The sequence below is a fragment of the Dromiciops gliroides genome, chromosome 2, assembly GCF_019393635.1.
Source record: "Dromiciops gliroides isolate mDroGli1 chromosome 2, mDroGli1.pri, whole genome shotgun sequence".
Lineage (NCBI taxonomy): Eukaryota > Metazoa > Chordata > Mammalia > Microbiotheria > Microbiotheriidae > Dromiciops > Dromiciops gliroides.
The window spans coordinates 241519186-241539602 of record NC_057862.1 but is presented as its reverse complement, the minus strand read 5'-3'; the positions used below and the strand labels follow the sequence as shown (position 1 = coordinate 241539602).

The 20417-nt window shown below is 34.5% G+C and overlaps 1 protein-coding gene across 5 annotated transcripts in view; it reads left to right on the top strand.

Moving 5' to 3' along the window:
• Nucleotides 1-20417, top strand: part of PCNX1 (pecanex 1) — a 212978-nt gene that overhangs the window by 74371 nt on the left and 118190 nt on the right. For 2 of the 5 annotated variants that reach the window (XM_043989026.1, XM_043989024.1), the window contains exon 7: nucleotides 16225-16357. The exons of 2 other annotated variants lie outside the window; for them this stretch is intronic. In XM_043989026.1, the coding sequence (XP_043844961.1) occupies nucleotides 16225-16357 (133 nt within the window). The remainder of the gene's footprint in view (nucleotides 1-16224; nucleotides 16358-20417) is intronic. One more of the 5 variants, XM_043989025.1, reaches the window with a different exon arrangement.

Genomic DNA, 20417 nt, shown 5'->3' with positions numbered 1-20417 from the left:
AGTTTGTCCACCAATATTTCAAAATTCTACTTTTGTAACATGTCATGTTGTTCAGAGCTTTGTAAAAATTACTTTATCTGACCCCAATTACTTGAAGATATTATGGCTTATGTTTGCAATTTCTACATTTCTTTATTTCCTCATTTTCAGCTAAGTATGCTTACTTCTTCTATAACAACATTTTTAAAACAATAGAATTGAATTTTTTAAATTTTGCATTTTGTATCGAACACTGAATATATAATCTTCATGTAAAAAGCAATAATCATTTTTCAGTTATCTTATTTTAGTTGAAATAGCTTTAGTTAACTACTTGCTAAAGCTAAATTTTGTCACAAGCTCTCATACTGTACAGAAAAAAGTGAACAACTTGGCTTCTATCACATAGTCTTGTACTTTGTCATTGTATTTTAAAGTTAGCAAAGCATTGACATTTTAAGGTAGGTATTATAGTTTCATTATTAGACTTTGACAGTCTGTATTTGTTTTCTTAGAGCATCTTGTTTGTTTTTCTCAGGCCTTAAGGTCCTGAATGTGATAAATTAAGGCTTTGGGTTCTAATTTGGATTCTAATTTTTTCCCCACTAATCTGTTTTTATGTGATTTAAGCTTTACTACTTTTTAAATTTTGAGTTTGAATATATCCTTTTATTAAAAATTTAATTAAACTGAGCATATGTTGCTTATACAAACATCTTAAAATAGAATTATCATCCAGTTGCTTTTTCTTTCAAACAAGTCGAGTAGAAACTACCTTAGCCTGTTTTGTGGCAAACACTGTTTTTAGGGTAGGTTCTGCAAAAAGGTAATTACTGATATAAGTATCAAAAGAACATGATTGCATATTCCGGAGAACTATGATTGTTTTCTGTATGGCTGCTGCCAATGCAGATTGTTCGATAGTTGCTTTCCTCAAAAAATATAATTTCTCATTATTGTTTCTTTGAACTCAGGCAGATTGGCTGCTGCAGGAGGAGAGGGAGAGGGAAAAGGAAAGGGAGAAGGGGGGTTAGAGAAGGGGGGAGGAGAGAGAGAGAGAGAGAGAGAGAGAGAGAGAGAGAGAGAGTGTGTGTGTGTGTGTGTGTGTGTCTTGGCTACTTTCTCACTTAAAGCCTTCTCTGTTTGGTGTTGAACCTGCTAGAGCTTGTGATTTACTGCTGTGTTGAATCGGGAAAGACCCTTGTGGAGGAATGGGAATATTAAGATATTGTGTTTATAGCACCCTCTCAAATGAGGCTTCTGAGACCTAAAGATGGGAGAAATGTTATATCCATAATGTTGACAAAATAATTAAGATAACTTGGGTCTTCATTAATGTGGATTAAAAATGTTTAGTTGGTAGAGCTAAATATTTTTAATGGCTTCTAACACAAAACTATTTGTGATTAGAAAGAGTTAAGTTTTGAAAATGTTCATTCATATAAAGTTCTTGCTGTTAAAATGTTATGTATTACTGGGGGAACAAATAATTAATTGAATGCTATTGTGTTTTCATGGTTAGATGTCTTTTGCTCTATATGGGGGGGAATAAATTATTTTATTTTGAGAACTTCAAGATGATATTTACCGATTCTTCCCTTTTACATGGATTTTGGTATTTACTAAGAGATATTTGTAGAAGGATGTTAAAAAATAATGTATTGAAACTTTCTAAACTATTATATATGAAAGTAGTCTGTGAGCTATGTAAATATACTTTTTTTTAAAAAAACATAATGTGTTTTAAAGGCTACCTGTCTCATCCCAGTTTTGGAAAATTGTGAATAAGAAAATAATTAGATTCTTACAGAGTTCTGCTTTTCCTCCTTTTTGTTATTTGTGCTTTGATTCTTGTTGTGTACAAAACACACTGCATTTTGCACATAGAAAGGATTTTTGTTTACACTATCATTAATTGTCATGGGTCTATCTGGCAAATTAGGAAATTCCCTGTGGTCAACAACCCTTTGTTGGCAAATATCCATCTTCAGGTTTGTGGAAAACAAGTAATCTTCAAGTTCATGGAAAGTTCAGTAAACACATCTCCAAAATACATAGTTCTTAGAACCATAAACTACACAAAATTTATATATTTAATTTCATCATGATGACCATGAGAGGTACAGAAAGTTGCAAAAACGTATCTTCTTGTTTCATTTGTTGGGAAACAAAAATTTTGGTTTTGTATTATTATATTTAAGCTTAGGCAAAATATGTTATTTTTATGTTACCCTTTTACCTACTAGATTAATTTTTAGATATAAAAAGCAGGTATGAGGGAAAATATTAAAAATGTAACAATTTTTTATATTAGGAATTTAATCCTAGAAGTCTGTCTTCCATTATACCATAGCGTAGCACCTCATATTTAGCAAAATCTAAGTAATATCTGACTGATAGTAAGAAGCAAATAGAAAAATGTTACTTTAATAGTCACAATTCTGTGTATAAACAATTCATGCTTTGGTAATGTGGATTTTTTTCCCTTTAAGATTTTTTTTTGTTTTTTTTGTGTGTGAGGCAATTGGGGTTAGGTGACTTGCCCAGGGTCACACAGCCAGTAAGTATTAAGTGTCTGAGGTCGGATTTGAACTCAGGTCCTCCTGACTCCGGTCTAGTGCTCTATCTACTGCGCCACCTAGCTGCCCTTCCCTTAAGTTTTAATAGTAGTATGTTGCATTGGTAGTCTTGTGCTTTAGCTATGCTCTCTCTAAGTGTTTGTTTTCTTGAATATTCATCATTGATGAACATTTTATTATATTGAGTTGGATTAAATAAAATTTTTATGAAGAATTTTATATTACTGCTTAAATGCAAAGAGCATTTTAAGCACAACATACTAATTAACATATTCTATAATTTATTTGTATTTCTCCATTTACGTGGATAGTTACATTTCTTGGCCGTGATTCTGGATAAAAAAGTGTCAGCATTGTGTATTGATAAGACAAATGCCCTAGCTTTTATGTCTGTTATCTTAAAAAATATCTGTCTATTTGCTTTCATGATGTTAAAATATGGAAATGTTCAGAAACTTGGGTTTAACAGTAGCTTATTTTTGTTATCATTTATTAATTTCCTTTTTTATAAGTAAGCACAGGTAATTCTTTTGGTAAGCAATTTTTTGATTCTTACCCTTTTAATTATGCCATAGCATTCTATTATAACACTGTTTTGAGAGGAAAAGTATGAAATGTGCTTGCTCTCCCTGTCATGCCTGTCTCTTGCTCCCTTGCTGAAGTCTCCAACTGAAAAGCATCTTCTCCTGGGGCTTCTCTCAGAAGCCTTTTGTGAAACAGGAAACAGGGCCGTGTACGTACACACACACACACACACACACACACACACACACACACACACACACACACGCCCAAGCTAATTGACTGGTAGCACTGATTGACAGGTCCCATAGTTGGTTCTATAGATGTAACTTCCGGGTGCAGGTTAACTTCTAGATGCTAAAGTCACATGGTTTTTAAATCACATGCTTTCTCCTCATGGTGGAGTTTCCCTGCAATATCTTCCCAACAGGGGTGTCATTCCAATTCTCATACTTCTAAGTCAGATATATTGTTGGATTTGGTGGAGACAGGTTGGTTATCAAAGTTGGGCTTTTAAAACTCCTGTATTGTTCTGGTTTGTGTATATATGTATATGTAGACACATATATCCATGCCTATGTCATTCCTTTGAAATATTTGCAGAGTTCTTTCCTTTATACTTAAAACTGGGGACATTTTATGTTTCTTTGATTAGAGATTACATTTCTGCTTACTTTTGATAATTTAATCATTCTAAAATCATACATAGGGCCATAGTTAGAACTGAAAGGTAATTCAGATGTTTTCTAGTCTATTCTACTCTTTTTCTACTTCAGCAACCTGAGGACAGAGAAGTTGAAATGACTTGCGCAAGGTAATACAGGTTGAAAGTAGAAGATCTGGGACTTGAACCTAGCTCCTCTCCCACCAAACCTGGCCTTTTTTCCACTCTACCATACTTCTTCTCATGTCCTTGTATTGAGATCAACTGAAATTTATACCCCAACTTCCCCCTCTCCCCACTTTCCCCAGTGTCCCAAGTCTGATACTCTTTTAGTGACTTAGAACCTCAGGTTTTAATTTTTAATTTTTGTTTTGTGGTTACAATTCTTTTGATTTCATCTCTGACCGTATTTGTGCTTTTAGTTCTTTGGTCCTTGAGAGAGCAAGAGATGTGTGCATGCATGAGCATGCATGTGTGTGTGTGCGTGCACACACACACACACACACACACACACACACACACACCCTTTTCCTAATGGAATCTCAGAATGTTTGGGGATTGTTATTTACCCTGAATTTAGTCCCCCACCCCACCCCCATTTATTTCATGTTGTAGCTATACACTCAAATATTTTTTGCAGAATTACAGAGTGTTTGACCTGGAAGAGATCTTAGAGATTATCTACTCTAATGCCCTCATTTTGTAAACGAGGAAACTAAGCCTTGTGGTGGTAGTTATTTGGCCAGGGTTCTATAGCTACCCCATGGGAGAGCTGGAACTAAAACCTAAGTATTCTCACTCCATGTATAGAGTCTTTTCTACTATAACATACCATTTTAATATGAATAAAGTATTCTTTGTAAATAAGCTGTATAATAATCAAGGATAGTTGAGAATGGCTCTAATGTAGTTATATTTGGATTTTTCTACTTATGTGGGAAAGTTAACTGTTATGAACTAGCTTCCAAGGTATGATATTGACATCTTCTTGTAGGTTTTTAAGTCATTCACAGACAATTATTAAATTCCTACCATGTGCCAGGCACTGTGCTGTATACTAAAGAGAATACTAATAAAAATCAAAACCAGCCTGTTTTCAAAGAGCTTCCATTCTAATGGGAAAGGCATGTACATCCATTGGTATTTACAAAGACTTCTTGTTAAGATGGTGACATGGGGCACCTAGGTGGTGCAGTGGATAGAGCACTGGCCCTGGATTCAAGAGGACCTGAGTTCAAATCTGGCCTCAGACACTTGACACTTACTAGCTGTGTGATCCTGGGCAAGTCACTTAACCCCAATTGCCCCACAAAAAAACGAAACAAAACAAACAAAAAAAAGATGGTGACATGAAGAGTTCTCTGTGGACCCAGTTTGCCTAAGGAACACCTTGATAATGGAGCAAAACACCACTAATCTTCTCCATCTTATATAGGACAGCACAAAGAGACCTGAAGTAAGGACAGCTTTGGGTTCTGGTGGTGGACAGCACAGGAAAACCAGCCGGCCCCAGCCTGGGTGGAGGAAAGGGGCTGGCAGAGCCTGGCCCTGGAACAAAGGCCTAATTCAAGAACTAAAGCTGTAGGTTTGAGCGAATGGGGAAAAGAACCTTCCTACAATAAAGAAATGCTATGTGTTAAGGGAAACCCGAGATAAAATTCCAGAGGAGGAAAATAACCAGAAATCTCAGAAAACAGAATGAATTGTCCACAAGGATTTCAAGAATGGGTGGAAAAAGTGAAGAGCTGAAACAAAAGATATGAGACTAAAATGCTTGTGTTACAGGGTGGGCTAACCCTCACACTGGTTATGGTGATACCTACTCACTCTGAGTTACCTCACTTATTCTGATCTACTTCCTCACTAGCAACTCCAAGGTCCTCGAGAAGGACCATCACTCTACAGTTACTTGTAAATATCTCAGGGTGTTGGTAATAACCCTGCTGAGAGGAAATATACTCCCTTACAACTGTTGCTCTTGAGATCTCCCTATGTGTTTCAATTTATACAATCTGCTACTAATAACAATGACACTTAAATCCTAAATATAACCATTTGCTTATCAATAAGACAAAAGAAATAAGAACACAGATACTTACATATAAAAGTAATACATGAAATCCTGAAATAAACTTGGATCACAGAGAGAGAAGAAAAACCTTTGTACTCAGGGGGCATCTCTATGATAATTGCTTATCTGTTGGTTCTCACCCTTCTCTCCCTATGCAAACTTCTATATTCCAAGCATTTACAAGCTCTTTCAACTTAAAATTAAGCCTTAGAAGAAGTTTATTTCTTAATATAAGGAGCATCAGGTTGACTATCTCTGGACTCTGTTGCCCAGCCAGTTCTCCAGTTATTTACATGCTGTGTTGTCCAATCAGAAAAAAAGCTCACAGCTTAGATGAACAATTTGGGAAAGATGAGCCAACCTAACCAGTTCTTTTTGTCCAGCAAAGCAGCAGTGCAGTACCTGTCTTTTCCCTCTCTTAAAATCAGAGGAGGAAGAAATGGGCAACATGCGTTTTTGAGAAAATTAACCTCTCTAAAGCGTAAGTGATTCTGAAAGTTAATAGCTGAAATTGTAGTCTTCATTCCTTCAATCAGGGCCTAGCTTCTAAAGCCACCTTCTCGGGTGACCACTTGTCATGTTGATGCTTTCTGAAGAGCTCCAACAAACTGCTTTTTTGATCCCTGCTTTTTCTTCTCTCATTCTACAGTCCTCGGTCTCAGCCTATCTCCTCTTCATTCTGAGACTTTGAATGGCTTAAAGCCTTCCTGGCTCTTAGCCACTTGAAAGGAAACCTGTGAAATTTCCCCTCTAAAATTTAGTCCTTTTAAAATCATGTTTCTGTCTCTTTGGAGTTTTATCTTCTTAAGTCATAAAATAGTTATGTGCTGATGAACTGGCTGCAGCTCTTAAGTTGTGTACATGGTTCACATCCCATTTTGTATCCTTGCACTTTTTTTTTTTTATAAATCGTGTTTTTCTAGATTTCAAATAATAAATCGATATTCTTTCTCTTTAAGCCATTATGCTACTATCCACATACACTCAAGGCATCATCCTAAGTCATTCACAATGAACTTTAATGTATTTATTGTACAGTTGATTTTTTTTTTAATCCTAAACTCCTGAAATCCCATCTAAAAGTTGTGGGTTTTATACACATATTTTAGCAGTTTTTATTAAACTAAAATTCTTTTCCTTCTTTTAGTCACCATGATATTAAATCTATATTAGTGGGGCAGCTAGATGGCGCAGTGGATGGAGCACCGGCCCTGGAGTCAGGAGTACCTGAGTTCAAATCCGGCCTCAGACACTTAACACTTAACTAGCTGTGTGACCCTGGGAAAGTCACTTAGCCCCAATTGCCTCACTAAAAAAAAAAAAAAATCTATATTAGTAACAATATCTCATGTCCTTTAATAGTTCTTAAAAATTATTTCCTTTGTATAGAAGTTATTTTTTTCTGACCATTTCATCACTAAACTGCTTCAAATTACTAAGGATAGTACATTATATTCTTCCCCCAATGAATATTTTCAGTCTTCTGAAAAATTAAAATTTCATGGTAAGACCATCCTGACATTTATATAACAAAAAGGCAAATATTTACATAATTGACTCTTTTTTTGAGTCATTTCAGTCAGGCCTGACTCTTTATGACCCCATTCTGGGTCTTCTTGGCAAAAATACTAGAGTGGTTTGCCATTTCCTTTTTCAGTTCATTTTATAGTTGAGGGAAACTGAGGTAAACTGTTAAATGATTTGCCCAGGGTCACACAGCTAGTAAGTGTCTGAGGCTAGAAAAATCAGTTTGTCTGAGTCTAGGCCTGGCATTTTACCCACTGTGCTACCTAGCTGCCCAACTAACATTTTGCATAACATTTTTTCTTATGGCTAGACAAATATGTAAACACAAGTCATTTTTAGTCATAACAATAACACCTATGCTATAGCAGATAGACAACCAAAATTTACGTGTGAAATTTTTATATACTTTTAACCTTAATTCTTGAATTTCTTATTTTAGTATAATTGTAACTGAACTTATACTTTAGTTCATGCAAGCTATCATAGTCCCTTCTGAATTCACTCTTTGAACAACTAGGATATTCAGGTAAAGTTGAATTGCCTCTAGGCTTAATGCTCTTTGATCATATGAACTTTTATTTTCCTATTAGTGACATATATTAAGACTAAAAATAAATCATGTACATGAGCTCAAATATTTTATTGATGCTTACATTTTTCAGATATGTTGCATGAGTTGGGTGGAACTTTGTGTTGAACATTGAACATGTTATACATTTATTATATACATCATTAAGCTATTTTGTGAACAGTAAGATCTATTTCAGTAGATCAAAGGTCCTCTTTTGAGCTAAATGTTTAAAATCGTTATATAGTGCCTTCATGGCTATGACAAGGGACTATTAATTCTTTCCTGATTATCTATGTAATATCAGTTAGCATTTTTTTTTTTGAGAGGCAATGAGGGTTAAGTGACTCACCCAACATCATACAGCTAGTAAGTATCAAGTGTCTAAGGCTGGATTTGAATTCAGGTTCTCTTGAATCCAGGGCCAGTGCTTTATCCACTGCGCCACCTAGCTGCCCCTATCAGCATTAGCATTTTATATAATGTTCCATTCTGAAACTTCAATTTCTATTTCTTCAGTAGTATTCTCTGTAGGGTTAGTCCACTTACTTTATAGGTTGTATTATTTATCGTCATTCATTTGTTCTCATTGATCTTTCTGATCAATGATGCTCATTGATCATCTCATTAATCTCGTCAATATTTGATAAATATTATTGGCATATATAGGACATGTGCCTTTAGAGAACAGTTCTAACTTCAGAGATGCACTTGGATTGATTGTGTTAACTTTCAGAATGACAAGTAGCTATTACTTCTACCAATATCAGTACCAATATTTTATCATCAAATCTATTAGATAGGACATTGGCATATTACTTTTTTCCTAGTCAACTGTGCTTACTAAATTGGTAATTAACTAGTATGTCATTTGTCTTTGACAAGAAGCATGCAGTGCAAAAGTGATCAAAATGTATATTACAGTGTTGTTATTTGTGCATGCTTCTAATTTTGTTCTGTACTAAACTTTTCAGTGCTAGCCCATGTTAAAACTAAAAATATTAGTTTATGTTTTTGGATACTTAGTTTCACTACCAATAAGTCTTCTTGACCAATAGTGTCAAACTCAAATAGAAATAGATTTCTGTATGCAGAATATTGATGTATGAAACCACAAATTAACATATCCATGTTGCATTTTTATTTTGTTAAACATTTCTCAGTTACATTTTAATTGAGTTTGGGTTGTACCCTGTGAGTTTGACACTTCTGCTTTAGACCATCACTTTCTTGATATAAAAGTGCTTCCAAGCCCTAGGGTTTGGGTTATCATAGGTCAAAATTGGTGCGTTAACCCAATCTTTTTTGGGGGGGGCAAGGCAATTGGGGTTAAGTGACTTGCCCAGGGTCACACGGCTAGTAAGTGTTAAGTATCTGAGGGCAGTTTTGAACTCAGGTCCTCCTGACTCCAGGGCCAGTGCTCTATCCACTGCACCACCTAGCTGCCCCAACGCGTTAACCCAATCTTTAAAAGTTTGTTTTGCATCTCAGTATTCTCCATTTCGTTTCCCACGATTTAATAATTAACACTTTTTGGTTTTTGTAGTCATTGCTAAGACACAGCCACCTGAGTAGTGCTTGTATCCTTTCTATATCAGTGCTCACTTCTTGCTAAAATGTTATATCACCTACGTACTTCAAGGAGGCTCTATAAAATGTGCATTGATGATTGATCTTCATATATTGATAATCACAGACCAACTCCCTCTCTTACCATTTTCACCAGTCAGGTTATTTTAACTTGTTTTTTCCCTCCAAATACAGTGATAGTAGAAAAATACACCAACATTTCCAGGTAGTTCATGTCACCAACTATCTTTTCCCTCAGCTCCTGAAAAGTGGCAGGTGCTCCAAAGATGCCTTGAAATAGGCTCAAACTGATAAAATCCTGCTGGACACATGAATTCTTTGTTTTCTTTGGCTATTGAAATTTGATAATAGCCATTGCTTAAGTTCAAAACCAAGAACTAGTGACTAACTAAAGCATCTTGAATTCCTGGCATTGTGATCTCTTTTAGGCCTTTCATGTTTGACAATCTGCATTTCAGCCTTTACAGTTTTTGTCTCACAAGATGCTCCCATTAATGAGCAGTTCTTTTTTAGATCATGGATTCTTAATCTGGAACATGAGGCTTAAAAAACATTTTGATAACTTTTTCATTATAATTGGTTTTCTTTATAATTTTATGTATTTAAAAACATTGTTCTGAGGAGTCCATTGGTTTTAGCAGACTGTGAAAAAGGTCTAAGATGCAAACAAAACAGTTAGACCTCTGTTTTATATGGTTTCTAAGATCTTCCATTACAGAGAGCTGAATTTTCATGACTGATCTCTGAATGATCTAGATCAGAGTTTTTTGTTTGGTTTGTTTTGAACTTTTTAAATATACGTCATGGAACCCATTTGTAGTTTGATGAAGCCTATGGACCCCTTCTGAGGACAGTGTTTTTAAATATATAAAATAAAATACATAGGATTACAAAAAAAATCAATTATGTAAAACCAAGGTACATTAGTGCATAATTGGTGGAATTGTGAATAAGTCCAATTTTTCTTAAAAACCATTTAGAACTGAACCCATAAAGGTTGCAAAACAGTATCTACCCTTTGACCCTACAATATTATTAGACATATACCCTAATGAAATCAAGGATAGAAGCAAAGAACCTAAATGTATAATGATATTTATAGCAGTACTTTTTGTTGCAGCAACAAAATATTGATGTCCATCATTTGGTGAATGGCTAAATAAATGGTGATATTAAAGCATAAGAAGTGAGGAATGTGACTGATTCCAAGAAATATATAAAGAACTGATTGGGAATGAATTGAGCAGAACCAGAATAATTTACTCAGTTGACAACAGTAATGAGGAAAACTTTAGAAAAACTTGAAACTTTGACTAAAACAAAGGACTGATACTTAAGTTTATCTTGCACTTCTTGATGGCTGATGGCCTAGAATGTAGACCCAGATATGTATTCTCCGATATGGCCAGTATCTTTATTTTGTTTTGATAGAATGGGTCATACATAATTATCATGACAAGAGGCATGTACTTTATGGGAGATGGGGTGTTGGCCAGTGGCATTTTAAAAAATTTTAATGATTGACAATGGTATGCTGGAAAGAGCAATAGACATGTGCATTCTTTTTCCCTCCTTCATATTTTGAAACATTTGTGCTTGTTGATGATTAAGTGAATAATAAATACTTAATTTTATTAAATAGCTATATCAAAATATGTGTAGACTAAGATGGAAGGTACCCTTAGAGGGGAAAGGAACTAGCAGCTGGAGGGGATTAAGAAAGGTCTAATGCTGAAGGTAGTATTTGAGATGAGTTTTCAAGGAAGTCAGATTCTGAGGGGCTTAACTTTCCAGGCGTGGAAGATAGCCAGTGTAAAGGCATAGAATAGGAGATTGAGAACTTGAACTAAACTTCCTTGAACTGTACATTGTGTGTGGAGGAACAGGTGTAAAAAGATTGGAAAGATAAGAAGAGGCCAGGATGTGAAGAGCTTTAAATGCTAGAATTCATAACTTTATACTAGAAGTAATAGGGAGCTGGTGGAGTTTAATGTTAGGTGAGGCCCAAGTAACATAACTAGACCTACATTTAAAGAGGCTGGATTGGAGTGGGGAGAGACAAGAAGACAAATTAAGAGACTAAGCAGTAGTCCAGGTGAGAAGCAACATGGCCTTTCACTAAGCCAGTGGCTGTGAATGGAGAGAGTACATGTATACAAGAGATGATGTGGAGAAGGAAACAAGATTTGGTATTTCATCATATTTGTTATATGTGTAGAGTCAGTGAGAGTTCATGTATGACACTGAGATTGTGGACTTTTGATTAGATGATACCTAGTAACAAGACTAGATGACCTCAAGCTTTATTTTAAGCCTTTTGTTAGTCTAAATTATATTTAGTGCTTTGAAATAATTTGCTTGTAAGAAAGTATATACCTACTTGTCTGATTTATTTATTGCTGAATGAGAATTATTCTAAGCTTGCTAAGAGTAGATAAAGCTCTATCTTGGACCCTCTTCCCTTTTGTCCTAATATTTTCTGTCTTATGATTTCATTAGCTCCCCTGAATTCAGTTATTATCTTTATTCAGAGGACCCTCTAATTTTTATATCCAGCTCGAGTGTTTTTTCTTGAACTCGTTTCATATTGCCAATTTTCTGCTAGATATCTATTTAATTGTCAAGTCTCATTAATCCTATTTGTACACAGAGGATCTTAATGTTGAATTTGATAACTTGTTTTAAAATTTTGTTGGACTGTTTCTATATGGCCCGTTTCTTATGTAAGCTCATTTATATTATGTTATTATTCTGATTTCATAAGCTTCACTATACTGCCAAGGGGTTCATGACAGAAAAAAGGTTAAGAACCCCTGCTCTACATTTTTCACAAGCTGCATCTCATGCTCCACACACATAAAACTGTTACCCTTGTTCAGGCCCACATCACCTTTTGCTTGGACTCCTTACTGCATTAGCTTCTGAATTAGTTTTTCTAGTTTTCAGTCCTTTCCAGTGTATACTGTGGCAAAATTAATATTCATAAAATATCTTTCTATGTCACTGCTTTTGCTTTAGAAACTTTAGTGATTTATTTCCTCTAAAAGTACAAACTTCCCTTTTCATTTAAAGCCCTTTACACTTTGTAGTCAGTTTCAGTTTAAAGTCCTTCACAATTTGGACTCAGCCTATCTTTCCAAGGCTAATTTCACATTAATGACCCTTGTTACGTAATCTAATTTCCAGTCAAACCGATCTGTTCATTTTTTTCTCATGCTATAATCCATGTCCCATTTTCATGGGGTTTTTTGCACAAATTCTCTCCCATGCTTAGATTTCTCTCCTCTTCATCTCTGACCTTTTGGAATTCCTAGCTTTTCTAAAGGCTCAGTTCAGGTGTCACCTCTTACAGAAGTCCTTTCCTAATTCTTCCAGTTAGTATTCTCTAACACTTATTCCCCCTTGCTTAGTAAGTGTGTATTGATTTGAATTCTCCACACTTTAACTTTTTCTTAAATTAAGAGCTTTAGCAAGAAATGCTTATGACTAATGATCATTGTTTTATATCTGACTGTATATAACTAGTTTCCATTTCTCTCTTGACTCTCAAGTTTCACTTCTCTGTCACCCATTGGACATTTCTGCCTGGGTGTCACTTAGGCATTTCAAGCTCCCCATGACTAAAAGCAAATCAGTTGTCTTTCTCCTTAACCAGCAAACTTTCCAGTTAGTTCCAGTTAAAGATCTGCAACTTGAGAGTAATTTTTGACTTTTCATTTTTTTTCACCAATCCATCCAGTCAGTTGCCAAGTTTTGTCGATTCTACCGTTATAGCATCTCACACATCTGCCACCTTCTCTCTACTCTTAACAGCCACTATCCCAACTCAGGCATTCAGTGCCTCTCACATAGACCATGTCACTTCCCTGCTCAAGAAGGTCCAGTGATGCCCTCTTGCTTTTTGGATCAAATAAAAACTCCTTAGTTTTTCATTTTATTTTTTTATTTGTGATATATAATTATATTTTATGCATATATTAAACATAGATATAATATACACAAATACATATAGTGTATATAATATAAATTTTCTACATTATTACATTTAGATATACCTAGATATATTCTAATACATTTAACTTAACATTTTAATTCTTTAAATAACTGTTATATAAATAACAAATACATACCAATTTATATAAATAATTTATGACAAATTTGTTTAAATATAATTACTATATAAATAATATCTAAATTCATAAATGCACAACATATATGTGTGTGTGTATATATATATACACCTCCTGTACCTTTCCCAGCATACCCCTCCCCCACCTTTCCAGAGTAAACATTTTTATTTATATTTTTCTATTCCAATCTCTATCCCTCCCTTTCCCCCTCCCTTCCCTCCTCCCTGAGGCAGTAAATAATCTGATATGGATTATACATATATGATCATGGAAAACATCACCATATTTGTCACTTAATGAAAGAATGTGAAAAAATAGCATGCCCCAATCTGTTCCATCAATATCAGTTCTTTCCCTGGAGGTGGATAGTATGTTTCATCAGTATTCCTTTGAAATTGACTTGGATTATTGCATTGCTGTTAATAATCAAGTCATTCACAGTTCTTCATCAAATAATATTGCTGTTTCTGTGTAGAGTATTCTCTTGGTTCTGCTCACTTCCCAATACATCATTTCATTCATGTCTTTCCGAGCTGTTTTGAAGCCCTTATTTTTTTCAAATAATTTAATTGGGATTAATTGTTCTATTAAAAGTTTGGTAGAAGTTTGGCATTTTAAAACTTTGTCATGATCTGACTCTAGCCTACATTTCCATGCTTATTACAAATTGTCCCATTTTGGCTTTCCTTAAACCAAACATTGTTTCTTGTCTCCTTGCTTGGAATGCACTTCCTCTTCACCTCTGCATCTTTGAATCCATAATTTCCCTTCACAGCTCAGCTAAAGTCACCTCCTTCATGATACCTTTCCTGATTTTGTCCTCCTCCCCCAAGTTGTTTCTCCCTGCCCTAAAAATTACCTTTCATTTACTTGTATAAGTTTAAATGTGTACGTGTTGTACATGTATTCCCTTCATAGAATGCAGCTCCTTGAGGAGAAGGAATAATTTGTTTTTGTCTTTGCACCCCCAGTTTCTCTCACAGAGTAGTTGCTTTATAACTACTGGATAGATTTCAGCCAGATGTCCTTTATTCTTTCCTCGGTGATTTGACTGGCTTATTCCCCCCCCCCCTTTTCCTTGTTTCAGGGGAGGGGAATGAGAATATGTCCTAGAAATGGTCCATAGTCAGCTTTTTTTTCCCCCCACAAGAATTCCCGATCTTACAATGTAGATATTTGTTAAAGCATAGCATTCTGTCAGAGGCTTTGTTGTTCAGTCATTTCAGTCGTGTCCAACTCTTTGTGTTCCCATTTGGGGTTTTCTTGCCAGAGGTACTGGAATGGTTTGTTATTTCTTTTTCCAGCTCATTTTCCCAATGAGGAAACTGAGGCAAACAGGGTTAAGTGATTTGCCCAGGGCCTTACAGTTAGTGTCTGAGACCAAATTTGAACTCAGGAAGATGAGTCCTCTGGACTTTGGGCCCTGCACTCTATCCACTACACCACTCGTGGCCCTATGCATACAGCATATATCAACCATATCCCATTCTCTTGAAGTAGTATCTTCCAAACAGAAGGATAGTGTGTATATGTATACATATGTATGTATGTATGTATGTATGTATGTATGTATAGACATATTTGCAGCTCAGTTTCTGTTTAACTTCTGTTGTCTTATTTTTGTTTAATATCAGAAGAACCTAAGTAAAAACAATAAAACACAGGTTATAGACATATTTTGTATTTTTTTCAGCTATTACTAGGAAAAAAAACCCTCAGAAATACTCCCCAATTCTAGAACCAAACTTTTCTAACCTGAAACAATTCTCTAAATGTATTTTTAAAAGAAATTATAAGGTTTTTTAAAAAATTTAAATTGATAAAATGAATGTAGCAGTGTCCGCTTGAGAGAGGAGTAGTATGTTAGACTGATGTAGTATATTGCTATTTTAATGAGTTTTACTTCTGTACATCAGAGTTCGTTTGTACTTGTACTTTATTGTTTTTGAAGCAAACACTTAACCCTTCACTTTTTGATAATAGTATACTGCTGAGAAGGGGAAATAACACTGATGTTGATCCAGAGGCATATGCATTCATCAAACTGAGTTTGGTAGGAGAACCCACAGTTAAAATTTATTTGTACATTACTAAAATGAGATTTCAGTAAGCCATTTGTGCAACTTAACAGTTGTATTTGATGCTGCCAAAAAATTGTAGAGTCAGCATATGAGAGCACTAGTTAAATTTTTAAACTTACCTTCTCTTCTAGATAAGGAAAATGAAATACATATAAACTAGAGCAGAAAGGGAGTAAATACAATCAAAAGACCTTCAGTAGAGCTTTTAAGTGATTTGAAAATCTTAAAAAGGTATTTGAGATAAAAAAGTGGAAAGCAGAGCAGATTTTGTTTTTTAAATAGTTTGGTAGAATTGGCATTTATTTTTAAGAAAGTAATCACCTTAGATATGCATTTTTTTGAACTCTACATAGAATGAAAGATAATACATTAGTTATTTCTAAAAACAAATTTATTTAGTTGATAAGGCCACATCTCCTGGGATAGTGGGGAGGCAAGGGAAAGACAGACTTTAAGCTGCGTGTTTACACTCCTGACTGGGTTCCTATTTGACCTGAGTCTGTCTTGATGCAGCAGCACAGGACAGCGAGGAGATGGTTACATTTCGCCGTGAACGCAGCACATTTAGGCGTCAGGCAGTGCGGCGCAGGCACAATGCAGGGAGTAACCCCACCCCTCCTACATTGCTCATCGGATCACCCCTCAGGTACAGTATTAAAAGTTCCACCATATTCAGCATGCATGTAGCCATCTTTAACCTTTCCTCTTTTCTTTTCTCCTCTCTCCCACCTCCCATTTCCAAGAAATCATTTGAATAACTTATGTTCTTTCTTCTAATCCTTCCTTTAATCAATGCCTTAATAAGCTCTTTTGGGCTCTCCTTGCATGTATGTGATGATGGGCTTGTTGAAATGCGCATGTCTATGTTGCACCTTTTTTCTCCAGAATATTCAGATAAACCATATTTTATTTGCTTGCAGAAAAAATTTAGCAGTCACATCAGTATAAAAAACAGCTTTCAGCCAAATCTGTTTTGTTAGTTATATTTAGTATTTTACTTACTGGCTCAGTATGATATGGTAGAAATAGTAGTACTTCACTGAGGATTGGGAGATCTGAACACTATCTTGACTGCTACTTACAAATTCTATGACTTCATTTTAACTTCTACAACTAATTATTTCTTATTTGTAGATTTAGTGGGGTAGACTAGTTAACCTCTTAGTTTCCTTCTAGCCTTAAATTCTATAGTAATAGAAGTATTAGTTTGGGCATTTTTTCTCTTTATGATTTCCTGTGAAGAAACATGGGAATAAGCAGTTTGAGTCCTTATTCCTGATTAACATAAATAATTTAAGCAATTGTAAATTTAATATATCAGATAAAAATCAGTCCATCATTATTAGTTACATGAAAATTTATTTCACTATTTTATTCGCAAGTTGTCTTCATACCTTTGAACCTTATAGGATTTTGGTACCAAACAACTAATGTATGAAAAGTAATGATAACTTGAGACCTAGATACATATGTAAATCTGTGTCTAAATTTTCAACACTTAACATACTTTGAAGAAAAAATATATTGGTTCTAGTATTATAAAGTAAGGGGGCATGCACTGATTCCTCAGATGAGAAATCTTTTCCTGTTAAATCTCCAAAATAATAATACCCCATGTGAATACTTCAGTTTATTCTCATTTACACTTAGTTGTATTAATTTGTATTCTGAATTAACTAGAAATTAGTTACTAAAACAACAAATGGAAGGCTATTTAAAGACTCGGGCACCATATAATTCTAGAAGCACATCCCCCAAAATATATTTTAGTACTATGTATAATTTTCCTTGGTATCTGAAAGCATTTGCTGTAAGAAATTTCATGGAATCTTTTCATTTAAAACCCAAGGAAATAATTATTTTAGTTAAAACCTAACATGGAGACTATAGGTGGTGGAAGATCAAGTCATTCATTTTGGGCTAAATCTTATTTTTTAAAAATCCAGTTTTATTTGTACTCTGCTATATTTTAAAGTTTTCTTAAATTTTAATTTCACTATTACTATAAGGCAGGATTTCTTCCTTCACAGCTCCATCTCTTAAAGTCACAGTGTTGTACATATGGCTTGATGTTCAGCTTAAATGAACAGTTAAGAAAGACAGACTCTAATAAAAGAAGAAATTTAGTTTTAGTTTTGTTTTTGTTTTTGCAGGGCAGTGAGGGTTAAGTGACTTGCTCAGGGTCACATAGCTAGTAAGTGCCAAGTGTCTGAGGCTGGATTTGAACTCAGGTCCTCCTGAATCCAGGGCCAGTGTTTTATCCACTGTGCCACCTAGCTGCCCTCAGCAATTTGGTTTAAGAAAAAAAATTAAGCTTCTTTTGCTTTTTTTTGTGTCTGCCCTTCATCATTCTTTTCTTTGCTGTTATACTTCTCTCTTACCCTGCCTTACTCTGCCTTTATTTCATTCGAAACTTCTCTCTTCTTTTTTTTTTTTTTTTTTTGCTGATAGCCTTTTAGGCAATACTGTAACACTCTGAAATAGTTTTGCATTTTACCTATCTTTTACCTCTTTTTGTTTCTTGCAACCTTTCCCTTTTCCCTAACTGCTACTTCTAGACAACTTCCCCATTCACTCAATAAGATGTCACTTAAAAATCCTTAAATCTTTTTTCTTAATCATTTTTTTCTCCCAGAGCTCTCTGTGATTTGCTGCAAGTGGGCCTGGTTGATGCTCACTCACTAAAACAACCTAGAGCTGTTAACATAAATTGTCTGGTAAAGTAGATCCTGATGCTGCTCCATAGTTGAATACCCCAAGAGGATACATGAATTTTATTTTCACCTACATTTGTAGGTTTTTGAATATGATCTTACTATTACAAGGAAAGTGTGGCGTGTGTAAGTTATATGTAAAATGTAAAACAATACAGATTTCCCTTCTTCCTCAGACTAAATGTATAAGACAGCGGCTCCTTTTTAAAACCTGTTAATAGAAGTGTTATAGTAGATCTTACCATCCTTCCAGTCTGGGCTATAGGCTAAGTGTTCTTATAATGTCTTTTAGCATATTAACTAAACTAGCTTCAATGGAATTTTAAACAGACTCATATTATGCCAATTTCTAGTTTGTAGCCGATAGTGCTGAAGGTCAGTTATAGTACAATTTAAAGACAAAGGTTGTCTGTTTCCTCAATAATAACTTGACCTTCTTGCGTAGGAATAGCATATTATTGAAAAGGAAACTGAAGAAGTATCTTGGTACAATTTTTCAAATTTAGCTTCTTAATAAAAATTCTTATAGGATAGCCATGTAAAATTTAAAGATTTTTTTTTTTGCTAAGAAAAAAAACTGAAAAAAACTGACAACATGATTTAATGATACTTTTTTATGTTTTAATGACTAGTTTTCAGCTTTAGATAGTTTAAAGCAAGTTGCTTTGAATTGTAAATGTCCTAGGGTTAAATGCGCCAAATCAGTTATTTCAGCAAGAGAATTGGTACATAATATGTAATGTATATTATGATTTTAATATATTTCTGTATTCCTGGTGGTATCTTTTTTTCATCAAAACAGGCTTACAGATCAATGGGTTTTTTAGGCTCTCAATTTTTGCCAAGCTGTAACTAAAATCTATAACTAGTCTTTCCCATAGTATCTGTTACCAAAAAGTAAAAACCAAGGGTGGTAATCTTATGAAATATGGTAGTAGATTTGAGGGTGATATCAAGTTTTTTACTTAATTAAAAAAAAATTTTTTTAATCTACCTTTATCTAGTTTCTGTTCATACTGAACCTGTAGACCTGAGTTACTTGCATGGTTGCCTTGAAGAAATTCAGTTCTATTATTAAAACAGGTGATATATTTCTCTTGTGTGTGTGGGAATTTTTCAGTTTTTAAAACTTGATGCATGTAAAGATCTATAATTAAATTCAAAACACATACATTAAGTACCTGCTGTTCACAAGGCACAGTACTAGGCACTGGAAGTACAATGATGAAAAATAAGCCTCTCCTCTCAATGAGTTTACCATCCACTCAGAGTCAGATTAGATGTGCCCAAATAAATATAATAACAAATAGAATGTGATCGTGATGTATCAAGATTATAGTAATGAGTTCATTGAGGTCAGGAATCTTTCCTGTAGACTTAAGATAAATATTTTTGAACACCTGATATGTGTAAGACCTATTTCTAGGCAGTATGGGTGAAAGAAATAAAACATGAAAACTGGTTCCCAAATCTGACTACAAAGACAAGTATTTAAAAAATGATCATACTTGGCAGTATGTATTAAATTCTAAACATACAAACAATTAAAAGGGAAAGATTAAAAACTATGATTTTGTAGTGCTAATTGATAAAGCTTTAAATGTCACCAAGGCTATTAGAAGCTATCGATGTTTAGGCTTAATCTCTTCCTTTTCTTTGTTATTTTTTGCCAGTAGTATTTCTTTTTCTCATTCTAGGGGTTCTTGCATAATACTGGATGTTGCTGAGTTGATCAGTAATACCAAGGTTCATTTAATAGTGAGCTAATGGCTTCTAGAGAAATATTTCCGAACATTTTTCTGTGAAAATTTTTCTTAGCATTTTTTTCTTTCTGGAAATATTTTGAAATTTTGAAAACACAAATTGATGGCAGTGAGAGGCTTAAACATTTGATTTATGAATAGCTTTTAATATAAAAGTTCAAATGTTCACTGACCATGTAGATTTAGAGGTAACATTTTTTTTCTTAGTTATGGGTTTGATTTTCATATG